This window comes from Lissotriton helveticus, chromosome 1_1 (assembly GCF_964261635.1).
Source record: "Lissotriton helveticus chromosome 1_1, aLisHel1.1, whole genome shotgun sequence".
Lineage (NCBI taxonomy): Eukaryota > Metazoa > Chordata > Amphibia > Caudata > Salamandridae > Lissotriton > Lissotriton helveticus.
In genome coordinates this window covers 1082161793-1082182087 of record NC_136057.1, presented here as the reverse complement: position 1 = coordinate 1082182087, position 20295 = coordinate 1082161793, and the positions used below count along the sequence as shown (strand labels likewise).

Sequence of the window (20295 nt, the reverse complement as noted above, 5' to 3'; positions counted from 1 at the left end):
GACAATACTTCAAGTATGCATTACTTAAACATACAGGGAAGAACGAGGTTGGTTCTTCTATCTTATGAAGCCCAAGAGGTATGGGCTTGGGCGATACGACACAGGATCAATCTCTTGGCTGTTCATGTGCCGTGAGTTGCAAATGTGCTGGCGGACACCATCAGCAGGTCAACGGTGTCCAACAACGAATAGGAATTACATCAGCCAACAGCGGATTGAATCTTCCAGCAGTGGGGTCATCCCGTTCTGGACCGCTTTGCGATGAAAAAGAACAGCTAATGCCTGTTTCTTTGCAAGCTGGCTTACCCACAGGGACTCGCAAGGGAAGGCATTTTTCAATAACTTGGTCTCAAATATATGCTTAAGCCTTTCCTCCGATACTGTTGGTTCCGGGAGTTTCTCTGGAAGATGAAGAAAGAGCCATGTCGCTTTATTCTCTTCGCCCCCAGGTGGCTTCGCCAATTCTGGTCCACCGAACTTCTTCTCCTCTCTGAGTGCGATCCAATACAGTTTCGACCAATACCGAATCTCCTCTCCATTCAGAATGGTCAGATGTGCCATCCGGATCCGGCTTCTCTAAAATTAGCAGCTTGGCGTTCTGAGCACCTTGAATTAGCTCATCTGAAAATCTTGACGGATTGTAAGGAGGTACTGGCTTACGCGAAAGCACCTGCTAAATTAAAGACATACAGACTTTAATGGTAAAGAATCTGCATTTGGTGTTAATCTGCTGGGGTTCACCCATTTCATGCAACGCTGGACCAGATATTACCTTTTTTTTCTTGCACTTGGCAAGATCAGGCTTATCTCATGCAACGTTGAAGGTCTTTTTGGCAACCATTTCAAGGTGACGTCAGGATGGGTCCACCTCTCTTTATTCTTCAAGAATACAACAGTTCTTTAAGGGACTATTCAGAATGTTTCCTCCAGTACGTCGTCCGCCTCCATCGTGGCATTTTAATGTAGTTTTAGCGCAGCTCATGCGCCACCCATTTGAGCCAATTCACAGGGTGTATTTCAAATTCCTAACATGGAATGTTTCTTTTTTGGTAGCATTAACTTCATCTAGAAGAGTCAGTGATGTTCAAGCTGACACCGTCAATTCACCTTTCTGGCAATTCACGTCCAATTCTGTGGTGGTACTACAAACCCAAGGTTTATGCCTAAGGTGCCTTCGTTTTTTCACCTGAACTAACCAGTCATCTTAAAGACGTTTTTTCCTAATCCGCAATCCCCTACGGAGAGGGCATTACATACCCTTGACATCAGAAGATGTCTAAAATTCTATTTGCAAAGGACCTCTGCCATTCGCAAATCTGATCAACTGTTTATTGCCTATGGAAAGATAAGGCAAGGTCAAGCAGTGTCTAAACAAACCATAGCTAGATGGATTTCTGCAGCTATTGACTTTTGCCATCTTCAAGCTGGAAGACCTTTACAGACAATTCCAAGAGCTCACTCTGCAAGAGCTGTTTCTTCCTCGACTGCTCTTTTTGCTGGAGTTCCTCGTCAGCAAATCTGCAGAGCAGCGACTTTATCCAACAGACATACTGTCACCAGGCATTATTGTTCGGATGCTGCCAGCGAGGCTGATACGTCAGTGGGTCAAGCGGTTCTACGCAATCTTTTCAGATAAGATGAGCCTCTGTTTTTCCCACCTCCTCTGTACTGCTTTCCAGACGCTTATTCCATGCCTACTATGGATGCATTCTCATGTGCTTGCAAGTTTTTTCATGCATATATGAATGTTGGCATTTTATTATGTGAATGTATATACTTGCTATGTACAAATTTGTTACAAAAAGCGTCTTCCAAGCATTATTTCGGTACTGCTATCTACTCTGATTCAGGCATGTGAATCTATGAAAGACACCCTAATACTGGAGAAGAACAATAGTTACTTACCTGTAATCTGTGGTTCTCCAGTATTGGTGTCTTTCATAGATTCACATGCAACCCGCCCACCTCCCCTCTGAGGCTCTTTAGGCTAGGATGTTTTTAGTTTCACTCCTGTGCGAGAAAATCTGAGAGCCTGAGCCTCTGGGGAGAACATTCTGGTGGGTGCTGTCGCCTGATTGGCTGTAGTTTGGACTATACAAAATGACTAGGATAGTCATGAGTGTGGAAGTTTTTTCTACTGTAGCTTGGGCTACTTTACTTCCTGGTTGGTATTTATTGGTTTTTCCAATGTTATTATAGCATATTATTTCTTTTTTATATACCGTGGGACTCCCACTCCGACGACGGGGAATGATTCAGGCATGTGAATCTATGAAAGACACCAATACTGGAGAACCACAGATTACAGGTAAGTAACTATTGTTCTTCTCCAGGAGAAGATCAAACCATATACTAATACATTGGAATGCCAACCACAACCGAAGTCGAGAATTGATCCAGACGACTTAGAAGTGCCGGGGACCAAGAAAAACCACCCATGGTATACCCAGGAACCCCATGAAGGTGTGTGCTGAGTGGAAGATGGAAGGTTGGAGAGTCACCCCATCTGTGGGTACTCCAGGAACCAGGATACCTACAGCAGGGTAGCCGGGTGCATAGGTGTGAAGTGATGTTGGAAACCGCCGTAGACCATAATGGAGGACTTCAGTAGAGATGCAGATGGCAAAGAAGGTGGAAGAGTCCTGTGGAATCAAAGTGTGGATTCTAGAAGAGGAGTACCTGCAAGCAGAGAGGACAGAGTCTATACCACTCAAGAGTGACCAGAAGGCATGGAAGACTAATGACCACCGATGAATGAAGATGCAGGAGAGTTGACGGTGACCTTGTCGTTGCAGCTGTGAAGACTAGGTGATGCTCTGGAAGACAAGGAGCCGTTCACAAGCTGTCCCATGTAAGTAGTCGAGAACCAGGAGGTCTATGTCCGTCAGATGCACCAACAAGCCTTGGAAGCAGCAACAGAAGAGAAAAGCAAAGAAGGTGCAGTGTTGGGACCAGCAATATTCAAAGGACTCACCAAAAGCAGGAGAGTCAGCAGGGGAACCCACTGGAGCCTAAGAAGAACCTTAAGAGGAGCCACAGACCAAAGGCATAGGAGTCGCAGAAGGATCGCAGGCAGCTCACCAATGAAGAAGGCCCACGGTGCAGAGGAAGTGATGAGGGCAAAGATCTTGGCTATAAGAATTGCTTGAGGTTGGAGCTTCTTGGAGCCCGAAGATCGCTGGAGAAAAGAGTCAACAAGCCTTGGCAACAGCAAGTCGATGCCGTGCACAGGGGTGCTGTTTCAGCGATTCAGACGAAGGATGCTCGCTTCAAACTAGCTGAGAAGACAGTGCAGGCCTCAAGGGAGTTTCAGATCCACCACCTGTGTAGCTGAGTCTCTCGGTCCGTGGGACTTCAGGAGCAGCAAACCGGTCAGCTTAGTTATGGTGCCTGCAGATGCAGGAGAGTAACTCTTTCACTCCAAGGGAGATTCCTTCTGTGACTTGGATGCCCACAGGCCTGGAGAAGAACCTGGATGAAGAACAAGCACAGACAATGCAGAAGACTGGCAGGACGACGAGACCAGTAGCAGCAGGAGTCTTCCAGATGCAGTCTCAGTTCCCAAAGAGAAGTCCAACGAAGTCCAAAGTGCCCAGACAGTTCAAGATGAAGTTGTTTCGGATCTGAATCTTGTCCCACGACAAATCTGAAGAGCCACCCACAAGTAAGCCCTTAAATACCCTAGGGAAAGGGTTGGGACGATGCAGGAATCCCTCCCAGAGGAGGGGCTGGATAGAGGGAAGCATTCTCCCATGTTATTTATCCAGTTTCACACCAGAGTGGGAGCTAATGACTCCCTGAACTGGTGTTAACTGGAGCATGCAAGGAGAGCACCAAATGTGCCCTTCAAAGCAGTCTGGTGGTGTTGGCAAGCACCCTCACCCTAGCCCAATACAATAAGTCCTGTCTGAGAGGTGGTCACACCTCCCCGAGACAGGAAACCTATTGTTCTACCTTCCCCTGCTCGAGCCTGGCTCTGCAGCTGGAGGGCAGAATTGGGTCTGTGGTCGGCAGCAGCACTAGCTTGCTGTTAGACACTGAAAGGCTGTTACTGGGAATATAGGGGGGGCTCACTAGGGGAGCCCCCCAGTACATGGGATCCTGAATCCTATACTGGAATCAGTGTTTGGGTAGGATTCCAACTTGTTTGAAGCCAAACATGACTGATTTCGGTGCAGCCAATATATAGTTAGACATCTCGTGATTGACTTGATGTCCACTATATGTATAAAATGTCTGACCACACTTAGAAAGCCGAGAGAATCGACTCCTAGGTTTGTAGAGGGTGTCCTGCTCATGCAGGGCACCCTCACACATATAACCAAGCACCCTGCCTTCAGGATTGAAAGGCCTACCTTAGGGGTGACTTTTTTGTTTTAAGTGCAGTGACCTCAGATATAAGGAAATGTATATCTGTTGTGAGTGGTGCTATCACCGGCTCACTCAGAGTGCAGTCACAGAGTGACTCTATCATGGGTAACGTAATATGTGCTGCAGACCATGCGAGACCTATGCCCTGGGCACCTTAGTACCATATACTAGGGACTTAGAAGCTTACACTAGTAGCTAATTATGAAGGTACCAAAGTACTTAGCATTTTCAAATTTAGAGAGAATGCACAGGGAGTGGGTCCCTGATTAGCAGTATCCCAGTCTGACTAGTCCAAAACACACAGACACTGTTATATGGCCCTTAGGGACATTATCAACATTGCTAAGTTAGCATGGAGCATGGAGCTTGGCTACTATGATGCTGCTTTTGCACACGTTACTACATGACTTTGTTTTTGCAAGACTCTGTTTGTGCTTTTCACATGAGAATGGGCTGCTTTTCGCGTTCTCTGCCTTTCCTGGAGTTTAGTCTGAACACAATGTGCAAGGTCGATAAACAATGCCCCTTGTTATTCTGTTCTGGTCAGTCCCTATGAGTCAATAGACAGTTAAAGTACTTTAAAGCACATGTATAAATTAACATGTTAATATGAGTTGGACAAACAATGGCTTTCTGATGGATACATCTGCCAGTGGATTCCTTACCTTGTGATTCCTCACCTTGTGATTATACCCCTGCATCAGCAACATTCGGAAATTCTTTTGTAGCTTCGCACGGATGTGGACGACGTCACAGAAGCACAGCATCGCGCCCGGCTCCGCTGACGTCACCGACTCCATAATAGGCTCACGTTGGCGTGATGACATCAGTTCCCTTTTTTCCGCGTCGTCGACGCTAACGGTTTTTGAGGGATCCTCTGTAGCTTTTATAGTAACTTTGTTACTGTTTGTTGGTTTCAGTGTCTTCTTCTTTCGTTGTCTCCTGTCGAGATATCCTCGAAGAAATACGGATTCAAGCCGTGTGGTGAATGCGGGAAAATGATGTCAATCATGGACCCGCATGAAGATTGTATATGGTGCCTGAGCTCGGACCATAATGTCCAAGGGTTTCCATCCTGTAAAAAGATGAATCCCAAGGGCCTTCGTAAAAGAGAGGCGAAGCTCCTGGTTGCTAAAATGAAAGGTAAAAAGGACAGGAAGAGCTCGAGGTCGCGGTCGAGGTCTCGTTCGAGGTCGCCTTCGAAGTCGTCATCGGGGCATGCTTCCAGATCGGCGAAAAAGAAGAACAAGAAGAGGAAGCATGGATCTCGACATCATTCTGGGAAAGATTCGGATTCGAAGCCGAAGTCACCAAGTAGGAGGCATCGTACAGATGATATATCTCCTTCACCAGAGGCTCTGGATCCGGAAGGTGAGGCTTCGCCCATGGAGTTGCCGGAGCATTCACCGGCTCCGGTGTCGAATCCCTCTCCGGCGCCATCTCGAACACCAACTCGAGAGGAGGAAGAGGCCCCCTTGCTTGAGGGTTCGGCGACTCCGGCTCACCAACCCGAGCAAGATGATACGAATCCGGTGCCTTCTCGAGAGCAGCCTGTGGGTCTATACCCTCCATTTCCAGGCCCGGGTCAAGACCCTACACAGTATTTAAATGCCATGTATGGTGTCTTCATGAGAGCCATATACCCCTCTGGAGCACCGGTTGGTCCCATGGATCCGATGACCTATAATCTGGGAGTCCCCCAAACTTATGCTCCGGCGCCGTTCATGCCATTTATGCAGGCTCTGACACCGCCTTGGCATTTCTCTGCGCCGTCGAGGTCTTCGACGCCGATTCCCTCGTCACCGGCGCCGGCTCCCGTTCGACCTCGAGAACAGCGGCCTGGTCCTCCGGCTCCGAGTTCGACGCCGGCTCCATCGGAGTCGATTGCAGATCTGCCGACGCCTTTTCCGAAGGAGAGGTCGAGACATGAGACTCAGCGACTTCTAGAGGAACAGAGGTACAGAGAAGCGGAGATAGAAGGTGAGCTGCAGGAATCTGAAGATTTCTTTGATAACCTAAGGGAGGCTAGTGGATTGGAGCTGTCTCCGGATTGGGATTTATCCTCTGTCCCAGATGCCCCTTCAAAGGATGTGGCACCATATCATATGGGCATCAAGAAGGCAGAAGAACTGTTGAATTTGAATCTGCCTACTGCGGAGTACAAGTCTAATATATTGACAGAAGTCCTCCACTCTCCGTCTTCAGTGGTAGAGCCTATGCTTCCTTTCAATGAAGCTTTGACGGAGCTAATATTGGAGGTGTGGAGTAGACCTCTTACGGCTCCTGCAGTTGCTAAAGCTGCCGCAAGAAGACATAGGGTGGCACCTGGGGACCCAGACTTTTTATATTCACATCCTTTGCCAGAGAGCTTGGTGGTGCAGGCAGCCTGCTCCAAGAAATCTGCAGGTGCTTTCCCTCAGGTGCCTGGAGACAAAGATAAAAAAAAACAGGACCAATCCGCGAAGAAAGTTTTTTCGTCAGCCAGTATGGCTCTCAAGTCAACGAATCCCACATGCCTCTTGAGGTGTTACCTCCATGCATTAATGGATTCTGTGAAGCAGTTGGCCCCTAAAACTCCAGAGGAGGACAGATTTTTTTTTAATGAGGTGCTTGTTGACACTCAAGCTGCTGCTCGGCAAGTCATCCAAAGTGGGTTGGATACAGCTGACTCGGTGGCAAGAGTCATGGGATCTTCAATTGCCACCAGGAGAGCGGCCTGGTTGAAGACTTCCAAATTCTCTGTGGATGTCCAGGCTGCCTTAATGGAACTACCTTTTGATGGCTCGGGCCTTTTCAGAAAAAAGGCTGATCCTGCGTTGGAGAGATTCAAAGACTGCAGAGCTACAGCCAGGTCTTTGGGTTTACAATCCAGAGGAACTGTGGGCAAAAGGTATAGGGGGTTTGGCAGGTCCTCCTTTCGTCCCTACAAGCAGTCACAACAGCAACAACAACAGCAAAATCCGCAGTATAAGTCATACAGAGGCAAACAAAGGGCTCGACCTCGAGGACGTCAAGCATCAACCTCCTCCTCCTCCTCTTCTTCTCCCCACCCCCCTCCAACATCAGCAAAGCAGCCCTAGATCCGCCATTCCAGATCATGCGAGTCCTGTGGGGGGTCGGCCTACCTATTTTTTGCGAGATTGGGAATCGGTCACATCAGACCTTTGGGTTCTCAATCTCGTGGAGAATGGGTATGCTCTTCCCTTTCAGGAGTTCCCTCCGAATTACCCTCCTTGCTCAGAGGACCACCTGCTACTCCTGCAGGAAGAAGTCCTGGCGTTACTGAGAAAAGGTGCGATAGAGGTGGTTCCGGAGCAGGAAAGGGGTCAGGGATGCTACTCCCGGTATTTCCTGATCCCCAAGAAGGATGGCAGACTTCGTCCAATCCTGGTTCTCAGGGTTTTGAACCTCTTTCTGAAGCAGGAGAAGTTCAAAATGCTCACCCTTGCGCAGGTTCTTCAAGCGCTGCTGGAAGAAGACTGGATGGTGTCGATCGACTTGCAGGATGCATATTTCCACATCCCCATCCTGAAGTAACACAGGAAGTATCTCCGTTTTACGGTGGGTTCGCAGCATTACCAGTTTACGGTCCATCCGTTTGGTCTTACTACTGCGCCTCGAGTCTTCACCAAGGTGATGGCTGTGGTGGCGGCACATCTTAGAAGATCAGGGATACCAGTTTTCCCTTATCTGAACGATTGGCTAATCAAGGCAGAATCCCCAGAGAAGGTGCTCCATCATCTGCAAGTCACAACTCAGTTGTTGTTCAGATTGGGTTTTTCGATAAATGTACCCAAATCTCACCTGGTGCCCTCCCAGCGCAACCTGTTAATAGGGGTTGTACTGGATACAACTGTGTGTCTGGCATTCCCTCCTCCTCAAAGGATTCGCGACATACAGGAAATGATTCCTTTATTTTACAATTGAGCGGTCGTTCCAGTCCTGAAGGTCCTCCATCTGCTCGGTCTGATGGCTTCCTGCATTCTGTTAGTCAACCATGCACGCTGGCACATGAGGGCACTCCAGTGGTGCCTCCGCAGGCAGTGGCATCAGCACAACGGAGATCTCAGGGAGTCAGTGAGGATCTCCAGATAAGCTGCAGCGGATCTGTCTTGGTGGAGTGTGGAAGGCAATCTGTCACAAGGAAAGCCTTTTCAACTTCCTCCATCAGTGGCCACAGTGATAACGGATGCATCCACTCTCGGGTGGGGTGCTCATCTGGGGGACCTGGAGGTCAAAGGGCTTTGGTCTCCAGAGGAAAGGTTGCTTCATATCAACCTTCTAGAATTGCGGGTGATACGTTTGGCGCTCAAGGCCTTCCTCCCTTCCCTTCGCGGTCAGTCGGTTCAAGTCCTGACGGACAACACGACCGCGATGTGGTACATCAACAAACAGGGAGGAGTAGGGTCGCAGTGTCTCTGCAGAGAGGCTCTGCGTCTCTGGTCCTGAGTTCAGGACCATCAGATTTGTCTGATGGCAAATCATCTGGCCGGAGTTCTGAGCGTACGTGCAGACAGTCTCAGTCGGCAGTTCTCAGCCGACCACGAGTAGAGGCTCTATCCGGAGGTGGTTCGTCACATCTTTCGGACGTGGGGAACTCCTTGGGTGGACCTGTTTGCCACTCACGAGAATGTTCACTGCCTGTCATTCTGCAGTCTCAAGTATCCTATGCAGGGGCCTTGGGAAACAGGTTTCAGTTGAGTTGGGACTCGAGACTCCTTTACACGTTTCCTCCCATACCCTTGATTCCTCCGGTTCTGAGGAAGGTTCGCCAAGACCGGGCCCAAGTTATTTTGATCGCCCCGGATTGGCCAAGAAGGGTGTGGTACACAGATCTTCTCCACCTCTCCTCATGCCCGCCGCTCCGTCTCCCTCTCAGGGCAGATCTCCTCTCTCAGATGGAGGGGCAGGTTCTACACCCCCACCTCCAGACCGTACACCTTCATGCCTGGAGTTTGAACGGGGCAACCTGAATTATTTTTCTCTCCCACATGACATGGTGGATGTCATTTTATCGGCCAGGCATGATTCCACCAAGTCTATCTACTCTTATAGATGGTCTAAATTTGTCTCTTGGTGTGGGGAGAAGTCCACTGACCCTTTGAGGGCTCGGTTGTCTGACATACTTCAGTTTGCTCTTTCGTTAGCTCAGCAAGGGTATGCTGTAGCTACGGTCAAACGTTATCTTTCGGCCTTGTCTGCATTTCTCTGTCTGCCGGATCAGCCGTCCTTATTTAAATCTCCTATTGTTTTAAGGTTTCTAAAGGGCCTTACGAATACATTTCCTCCTACTCCCTTTATTGTGCCTCAATGGGACTTGAATCTTGTGCTCTCTTTCTTGATGGGTTCACCTTTTGAACCTTTGCACAAGTGTCCCTTGAGACTGTTGTCTTTTAAAACGGTCTTCCTGAATGCAATTACCTTGGCAAGGAGGGTAAGTGAGCTTCAAGCTCTTAGTTCGAAAACCGCCATTCTTGACCATTCATGCTGAACGAATGGTACTCAGGACCAGGGCTGCTCTTCTGCCTAAGGTGGTAACTCCCTTCCATCTAGGGCAGTCCATTACCCCTCCTACCTTCTATCCTCCCCCTCAGCCTTCCAAGGAGGAGGAGAGACTACACCGCTTGGACCCGAAGAGGGCGGTGTGCTTCTACCTGGACAGAACCAGTGAGTTCAGAGTGGATGACCAGCTCTTTGTGGGTTTTGTTGGAGCCAGAAGAGGCAAGGCGGTGCACAAGCGCACGCTGTCGAGATGGATTATCTTGTGTATCAAGATATGCTACTCTCTGGCGGGTTAGGAACCTCCTGTAGGTTTAAGAACTCATTCCACTAGAGCACGGTCTGCTACATCTGCTTAGTCTAGGGGTGTACCTGTAGAAGACATTTGTAGAGCAGCGACGTGGGCTTCCCTCCACACTTTCGTGAAGCATTACTGCTTGGATTCCGAAGTGAGGATGGACGGCCATTTTGCGTGCTCTGTCCTTCAGGATTTCTGGTTTAGGAGAGTGGACACCCTCCTCCGGGAGTGGGGACTGCTGTGGGACTCTATTCACAAGGTGAGGAATCCACTGGCAGATGTATCCATCAGAAGAACAAGTTACTTACCTTCAGTAACGCTTTTTCTGGTGGATACAGTATCTGCCTGTGAATTCCTCACTGGCCCACCCGCCTCCCGGTTGTCCACTCTTGTATACCTGATTTAGTGTAATGTAAATATTTTATTGTCTAAGGAAATGTGTTATTATAATTGCTTTCCTGCATTGACTACACACCGTGTGTGTTATTTTGATTATTTGGTACTGTGTACATTTTGTGTATATCTACTGTTGTTGATCCGTCCGTGTGCCTCGAAGGCACGGAAAAAAGGGCGGAACTGATGTCATCACGCCGACCTGGGCCTATTATGGAGTCGGTGACGTCAGCGGAGGCGCGTGCGATGCCGTGCTTCTGTGACGTCGTCCACGTTAGCGCGAAGCTACAAAAGAATTTCCGAATGTTGCTGACGCAGGGGAATATTCACAAGGTGAGGAATCACAAGGTGAGGAATCCACAGGCAGATACTGTATCCACCAGAAAAAGCGTTACCGAAGGTAAGTAACTTGTTCGTTGGCAAGGGAGGGTAATCCATTTATGTTACAGATAAAGAATAATCTGAACTGTTCCGAGACTATGAATCACCCATATTTGACAAGACAGGTCCAGATTATCATTTGGCTAAGTGATTGAGTACCTTGTTTCAGCAAGCATTGAATGTGCTTAGTTTTCGGATGTACGTTGTTACAACGCATGCTTTTAGCACGCATGCTGTAACAACGCGGTTTTTATAACGCATTCTTTTACAACGCATAACAGAAAGGGGTGTTGGATAGTGAATATTTTAATTTACTATTCCAACACCAGTCCCCGTTGACACTAGGGAAGGTGTTGGATAGTAAATTAAAAGTATTCCCTATCCTTGAGCGCCCCCAGAGTCATGCGTTGTAATAGAATGCGATTTAAAGACCGCGTTGTAATAGCACTGCGTGCTAAAAGTTGCGTCGTAAACGACGTTCCCCTTAGTTTTCTGATGTCCTCCATTTTATGCCGAATATAAATATGAATTAGGTCTACTAAAGTTTAACTTCCGCATCTAATTGTAAACTCATGATAGGTACAGAGTATGTTAACCTCTTGATTACACACTTCTATTACATAGTAATTCTTACCCCCTTTTTTTTAAGGAGAAATGAGTTACTCCTCGGCAACAAAAAAAATCTTGGAAAGGAGATTGGTGAAGTTACAGTATCCGGTGAAGCATTTAAGAGGTACACTGCAGTGCTAGTTGAGTACCAAAAGGTATATATATATATATTATTTATTGCTTCCAAATGTGATATGTTTAAGAAAGCTGTGCAATTCATAAAAGCGCATCTGTTAGTAATTCAGTTAATTTGGTATTCGATTACAATTTAAATCAACTAAAAACATACACTTTCACATCATCGCATAATGTCACCAACAGAATAGGAATGTAAATTGAGAAGGAAAAAGGTTATGTGCCACAGTTGTCCATATATTGAGATCTTCTACTAGTATCTATGGGTGTATTTTACTGAAGTAATATTATGTATGCTTTCTTCAGCTCCTACTGTTTGTTTAGAGGAATTTGAAAAATTGTTGGCTATAGTGACCGGCAGGCCTGTTCTTTATAGACTTCTTTGGACAGACTTTGATGCTGAAACTTGATTTGGGACAGTTGGTGTCCTCTAAAGGGGACCAAGGGCCAGAAATATGATGGTAATGGTCCCAAATGGTGGTAGCAATTTACTATCAGTATTTTTGTGACCAGTATCTACGTTTGTGAACCAATCTAACTAATAATAGCTTTGCAAAATTCAGAATCTGATTGGGTCGCAGTCTGACCTACCTAATGTATACTATTAGGTAGGTCACAAATTGTGACTCACTCAGATTGGTCACAATCACACTATTGTCAAGAGTCACCACATCACCATGCATGTGATTGCTTTTGAAAAAAAAACATATTCTTTTTTAAAGGATCCCAATATTTTCTTTAAAAACCAGTGTTTTTCTTCCTAAAATTTCAGTGAGGGTCGTCTGTGGCACTCAGATAGAGCACAAAGTAGGTGAAGGCATCTGCCTTAGTCCAGCCTTTGGGGCTTACCAAAGCCTGGGGGAAGAGAGCCCCAATCGTATTAGCCAAACGGACGCTCAATGGCATACCAAAAGTCCTATGTGTTTTTTTATTTCTGTAGTGGACATCCCACATCAACTTTGTAAAGATGGTGATATTGACCTGGGATTCTATGAAGTTAGATCATGCTACAAAGATTATACTTGGTTAGAGTCCATAAAGAATTTTATACATGATCTCGGACGTCCAGAGAATTATACCGCCCCAGAGTCATTAAATACTATTTGTCGGAAGGAGTTTAAAGTAATCTGCATGACCCACCTTGAGACTAACAGACTTGTAATGGAAATGAATAAACCTGCAGTTGTCCAACATCAATTGACTGTAATAACATACGATAGCCAACCATATCTTTTACGCTGTCCAGGGGGTACGACAGGTATGTCTTAACATGTTTTAGGTTCGGGACCTTCCACCGACTAATTAGCTATCCTGAGATGAATGATTGGTCCAGAGAATTAGGTCCATGTCCCTGCGACGATCTCTCCCCACAAACAACTATTTACGTGATTTTATTTTGCAAATTGTATGCTAAGGCAAGATCCAGATGGAGGGATGGAGGCAATGTCGACCACTATTCCTACATTTACAACTATTAGATAGTGATTACTGCATTGGAGTTATGGCTGTTTTTTTTAAAAGTATATTGAAAGAAAGGAAATGCAACAAATTGTAACAACGTTTTAAAGTAGATTAGAATGTACTAAATTCTGTAAGACTGTTTTATTTATAATAAGTATCCCTCATAATAACTTGCTAGGATAAAGTCCACTTGTAAATTAATGAATTCTGGAATTGTGTACATTTGTCTTTTTAGAACGTTTTTGAAATGTTTTTATCTGTTTACTTCTGTGATTTTATATGACTAAAATTGAATAAAGCTCTTTTTGATTTGATTTGATTTGATTTGATTTGATATCGACCTGCGTGGCCTGTTTACAATGGCACAGCATAGATCATGGCATTTCTTCAGGACCAAAACCCTTATCTACGTGGGTTGGAATGGGAAACATGTGCTTTTAGATAATACCATACCCTAGAGAGTTCACACTGATATATATTATATCTTCATGTAAATACATAAATATGTCTATTTGGGCAACAACGCTTGTGTATTTAACGTTACGTTTTGACCCCCTATACACATGTGTAGTTAAGTAACATCCGTGGGGTCTTCATCGGGACTATAGACCAATAGTGTACAGCCTGCGTGAGTAAATAATAGGTATTGCAAAGTCGGTGTGTGAAAAGAGGGGATGCAATAGAAAGGTGAGAAACATGTGGTCTTGCTCACCTTTTAAGAGAAAATATCTCTTGAAGAGATACTGATATTAGATCGCGCTCTCTGCCTCTGAATCAATCAATCAAGGTAACCTGCATAAAGAACTGATTTGGAAATATGCATGTCAATATATGTTAACTGATTATTTGAACATGCATGAAGAACTGAGGTTCTTACCTCAGGGCCTGGATTCGTTAGACCATGGTAAAAACAAGAAAGGAGCCACTCAACGGCATTCCTTTAATGCAGGCATTTTCTGCTTAACAATGATGTTACAAGGAGCCGCCAGTGCTTCCTTGTATCCTATCATGTGGGAAAAAAATGGTATCAAGCGTATTGCCAAGACACATCCTTGGGTGTTACAAGGTATTCATGATAAAGTACGGAGAATGGAAACTAACCTCCGGCGTGTCGTGCTCGGAGAAATACAGCAGTGGTCCTCTCGACCTGCCGTGGAGTGCGAATACAAGTAGAGAAACAGTCTGCGTGCATGCCATGAACATGCGGAATGCAGAGTATGGTCTACCGCAACCATCCCAGGACTCTGAGGCATGGTGATGAAAATAAAAAAACCTGAGGCATTGTAAAAATGGTAAAAATGCACAGATTAAGAAAGCGGCGTGTGAGAAAAAAAAATTGCTCAAATCTTGAATATCGATAATTCTGATGCACTTCGGAGGAGGCATCTTCTCCAGCTCGATGTGGAATCAGGCATATAACGAGGCTCAAAGGCATGTCTTAAAAGGATGTAAAATTGCAGCGTCTTCTAGTTGGTGTCAGAGAAAAGGACCTAGGTCGAGAGACAAGGAATCGAAAGATAGTTTAGGATGAAAAAATTATATAGAAAATTAATATTGGGTGGGGTATGTGATGACGATCACCCCCGGTTAGAGTGGGCCCCAAACTGTATGTGACTATTGACACAATAACATTTGTTTAAAAATAAAAATAACTTTCTGTGAATGCGGAAGAGTTGTTGGGAAAACAACAGACTGATATGAATCTCTTTGTACATGGGTTACGCAGGCTACGTAGTGCTTCATCATTAAATATGAAAACATGCCTGTTAACATTATTAGAATACCCTATAATGTTCACATTTTACATTGTATTTAAAGATTTCCAATAAATATCCAAAACAGAACTGTCATGTCAGTAACAAATATTGTCACAACTGTAGAAACAGCATCTTAGTTATAAAACAGTATATGGAAATCGGCATTTAGCCAGTGCATGGTAGTGAAAATTGTCTCAAGATCTCTTCAGATTCATTCAATCCCTTGTTTACTGAGTCAAGTAGATGTATCCACTTACACTCAGGTTTAGTGTAGATGTCAAATTACCACCTCTTTGGTTTGGAAGAATTTTTTCCAAAACCCACCACTTCAAACTGTCTATTGGGTGATTCAGCTCATTGTAGTGTTCAACTAAGGGTGAATTAAGTTGTTTTCTCTAACGCTGTCTGCATGGTAATCTTTTCTCAAATGTTTCCTTTTTTCCTTGAACTTGCAGCGCATTCTCGAACAATATTGTAGAATTCTGGTTTTGCTGTTCTGTCTAGTTTGGTCAACATACACCCTGCCACATGGACACGTGATGATGTAGATGACATCTTTCGTATTGCAATTAGTGTGATGTTGGAGAAAAAACTGTTTACCAGCATACCAAAAATCTTTTTGTTCAATCGTCAGGTCAGATGCCTTCCAGTGACCACACCTGAAGTGGCCCAGTAGAGGTGGCAATAGTAGCTGGGCTCGTAGATCTGAGAATGAGTTAGTCCTGAGGTATGAGCTGACTACATGATCCCTAATATTTCTTCCTTTCTTGAAGAGTGATAGGTCTGTGGTGCCTATCTCATCCATGACAAGAGCCCAATGATCGTTGATGATTTTTTTGATCTCATTACTTCAATTGTCAAAGGTTGAAACACACACCATCCTGTCACTAGTCATGCTATTTTATCTTCAAAAGGCCTCTAGGATAGCCACGGTCTGTTAGTTGTGTGATCAGTAAGTCTGACTCCTTAAAGAAGTCTGCCCTGTGTGTACATTTCCAACCAAATCTCAAAAACTGACCATAGGGAAGGTTGTTCTGCAGGTTCTAGGGTAGTGGCTAGAGTACCCCAGTAACGTATTGCATTCCAGTGGCTTCCTAAAGAGTGTATTGTATAAGGCATTCTCATTAATCTTGATACTTAAGTCCATAAAATGTATTGTATCCTGACTAGATGTCATGGTGAAATGGATGTCACCTGATCTGCTGTTCAACCATACACAAGAGGTTTGTAATACGTCAGACTCTCCTGTCCAAACCATGAGGGCATCGTCAATAAATCCTTTCCACAGGGTGATATTATCAGAAAAAGTATTATCAACACTGTACATATATTTGTCGTCATAGCAATCCATAAAGAGATTGGCTACATCTGGGGCAAATCCTGCTCCCATAGCTACTCCCTCGGCTTGATAAATGAAATCATTCCGGAATATAAATACGTTTTGGGTCATTGCAATTTCCAGAAGACTCATTATGAAATCTGTGAGTACAAAGTGGGGCCTCTCTCTTCATTCTAGGACTTCACATACTAAAACCAAAGCTTCTTCTTGGGGGATACTCCTCTTTTTGCTTATGAAAGGAGCAGAAACACCAAAGAGATACTCTCTGCACCGAAATTGACTCATACTATTCACCAACATCAGGGGACCATTGCTTGCCACAACTGCAACAATTGTAACAATGTAATTGAAGGCAATTACATCACCCATCCCCAGGAAGGCAATAAAATCAAGCTCAAGGTCACTGCCACTTGTGACACTAAGAACATAATATACCTACTTAAATGCCCATGCGGACTGGCATACATTGTCAAAACTGAATGGAAAATAAAAATCCGACCCAATGAACATAAGAGTAATATCAGGAACATGAATCTAAAGTCATCCGTTGCTTCACCTTTCTTGGAATTCAAACACAAAATCAGCTAACTTTGGTTTATGGTATTGGAGAACTTTGACATCTGTGAAGGCAGCAACAACCACAAATTCCTACTCCAGAGAGAAACCTTTTGGATTAGACTGTTGGACACCATCATACCATTTGGTCTTAACAACCATATTGAATTAGGTTGTTTTCTCTAACGCTGTCTGCATGGTAATCTTTTCTCAAATGTTTCCTTTTTTCCTTAAGTCTCCTTACTCTGCTTTCTTGTTTATTTTCCTGTTCTTTTCCTACTCTAGTTTAGTTTTGTCTTCATTTTCTCACTCACTTTTAAATTTTCCCATGTCACTTCATTAATCATCCCTAACTGTTCTCTATTCTTATTTCCATTTTTTGTCTTATAGCTATCTCTCTAACCTCTCCATCATGGCCCCCGCTGTGCCGGGTTCCTTTTGGCCCTAATTCTATGTTCATTCATTCTTTCTCAGTTTCCTTTGTTTTTAATGACCCATTCCAAGATGGCACCCTTTTTGGTTGCTCGCTCCATTCTTTACTTTCCTAGACTTTTTCACTACTTTGCATCATTCATTCACATTTGTGGCATAGTGCTTTATTTATTTACACACTTGTTAGTTTGCTTTTATACCTCTCCCCTGGGAGAAATATGTTAAACTAACAAACATTTCTCAGCTACATCTTTTTTGGTTGATTACTCTCTTGTTTCCAACTCACTGGTGAGTATTCAGCTTTTGTCTTGGTGCACACTTCCCAGTTCTTTTTACTGTGTTTCTTCTTATTTACTGTGGTCTAACCTTTCTATGCATATAATTCACCTGATTATCTGGTTTTGTTTTCTTAGACCAATGTCACACTTCATACGGTTTTACTGTTGTCCTGAATGACCCTTGGGACATCCTACTTATCCTCGTGCTTTCCGCTTCATTATTCAGATGTAATTTCTCCTGATGAAGGACTCGCCCAAAATGCACTGGGTCTAGAAGATTTTGACTCCCCTATTTCCATGACGATGTGATATTCTGCAGGAAACTATATGTGCTCACAACTTCCTTATGTTGAAACATAATTCAATACTATTCTATACCATTACACTCTTGCTGATTCATTTTTTAATTAAACTCCATCTGGGAGTCTAGCAGTGCAACCGGGGGACATTACCCTGTGGGAAAAATGCTCTTCATTCTCAATGTTGAAGCAATGAGACCCTTTCACGCTAGAAAAGCCTTCATCCCCATTGAAGAGACATCGTTGACTGGAGAGACTCAATTCATCATAGGCGGTCAATGCGTATGACAGTGACACTGCCTCATGTATCTATAGCATAAGTGGGACCTCTACATTCTCCTAGACTGACTTCATCTCATGTAAATTCTATTTTAAAGTATTTCACCCCAAAGTTTTTTGGCCTCTGCTCTTACCAACTCCCAAGAAAAGGTGATCTGCACCATCATTTCTTGAGAGACATTGTCAGGGATCGCTTACACCTAGAACACAGGATGCCCATTCTTTGCCAGTAAGGCCTTTTAGACCCATCATGCCTTTTGCGGATCCTTTGCAAGAGCCTTTACAGCTGCTGCAATTGTCTCTATCTGAGATTTTATCCAAAATAACATCTTTGTCTCCAGTGGAATGAAGTGAGAGACTGTCATCTTATCCAGTAAGCACCCATCCTCCTCATGGGGCGCATGCAAACCTCCAAGAGAAGCAATTGATACAGAGCTTCTGAAAGGTGCAGAAGCTCTTACTCGTAAAGAGGTTCCTCATATCCTCCTATAGCATCTGTGGCTTCTCCCTCTCATGTCTCGCCATTTGATGATATTTCACCTTTTCATAACATTTTGGTCCAAGGGGAAACAAAGCTGAACGTATCATTGGAAACTTACTGTTGCAGTTATTTTAGACACTGTACAATCAAGGGCAGCTCCAAATCCATTGCTTTGTTTGGTTCAAGGTTTATTGGACATTCTGGAGCTCAAATTCCTAACCAGGCAACAGTGTATGTAGCAACTTATCGCCTTTGTAACAAATGCAGGACTTCGCAATAGGATCCTACATTTTTGAGAAATGATCTCAAACTGGACTCTACAATTTTAATATCAGTCAGGTGAGGGCACGCCTTTGCACCTGAAACCACTGCATCGCAGAGAGAGAAAGCAACTTACTAGACATGAGAGGCAGGAATGTATGTGTAACGACTGCAGCTCACTTGAAGGATGCACGTGCCACAACTCTTCTGGGGAGATCACAAAAAGATATGATGGATAGTATGACGTCAATCATCGATAATCTGCTGAAACACTGCGAACAAGACCTATTAGAGAAACTCAAAGAAAGTTCTCTAGTGCCAATCAAGTAATAAGCTCTGCTCTAGATTCTTCAGAATTGGCTACCACTAGCAACTGCCATTGTCTTTCTGTTAGAAGGTCTTTACGACTTTACCTCACAACCTGGAAGCTCAAAGCACAACTAAATGTAAAGAATCTCCTTTTCTCAGGTTCTGCAGAATTTGGTCAGCACACAAAAAATGAAATGTTGAAAATGAAAAACAAAGCAGAAGCCCTTATAGGTAGTAGGTGTAGAAGAGAAGTAGTTCTTCTTCACTCAATATAAACTGAGGTATTATTAACAGAGGGTTCAAACCCCCTAGCTCACCCTCAACAATAACAATAATAATATTTTGAGGACCAGAGATACCCATACCGTATTATAAAATTCATATATTTTCTGTGTTAGGGAATCCCCGTTTTGAATTATAAATGTTTATTTATTTAGGTTTATGGTTGTAATGTAAATGCCTATTTATTATTCTCGTTATTGAGTGCAACTTGATGGAATACATTTATGTTTATTTTTGCACAGTTTAAATTGCTTTCCCAATTATTGTCTATAATTAGTGAACACAACTTCAAAGAAATATGTATCTTGATTTCGCAGTTATTGTTTTTAAACAGTAAGCAACATTTCACTGAATATGAGTATGAGAAAGGAAAGAAGAGTGTTACTATTGTTTATTTTGAAAATGTCCAAACACGGTATGTAAACTGGAGCAAAGCATTATGATATATAGAGGAGCTTTGATCCAGGGATTCAAGACTGAGGGTCATCCAGTAGCCACAAATACCTTTACTTGGTGACAGCTACTGGGAAGACACATCAAGTCCTCCATTTGGCTTATCTGCCAAATCGAAGACATAGCTGCTTAGATGCAGACATGAATAGCAGCTGTTTCTTTATTGCTTTAGTTGTTCAGAAAAGGCGTGTGGGTATGAACTATCCATGAGGCTTGAGTGGGCCCTTTTGGCGCTATGTTTAGCTTAATTAGTATAGTTTCCACTATCTTATTTATTTTTATAATCTTTACTATATATAGTGTGTTCAATAGTATAGGATTTTTACTTTAATCAATATTGAAAATATATTCCTAGCTTCTTAGTGTTTTTGAATGTGCCTCTTCGTGATGAGTTTTGCTTCAACTAACTATACCTGTGATATC

General features: G+C 44.0%; 1 protein-coding gene across 5 annotated transcripts in view; it reads left to right on the top strand.

The window, feature by feature from the left end:
* Positions 1-20295, top strand: part of CFAP54 (cilia and flagella associated protein 54) — a 2603731-nt gene that overhangs the window by 985238 nt on the left and 1598198 nt on the right. For all 5 annotated transcript variants that reach the window (XR_013608312.1, XR_013608313.1, XM_078677994.1 and 2 more), the window contains exon 32: positions 11592-11706. Coding sequence is in view for 3 of the 5 variants with exons in the window: in XM_078677994.1 (XP_078534120.1) it covers positions 11592-11706 (115 nt within the window). In the remaining 2 variants the exon portion in view is untranslated. The remainder of the gene's footprint in view (positions 1-11591; positions 11707-20295) is intronic.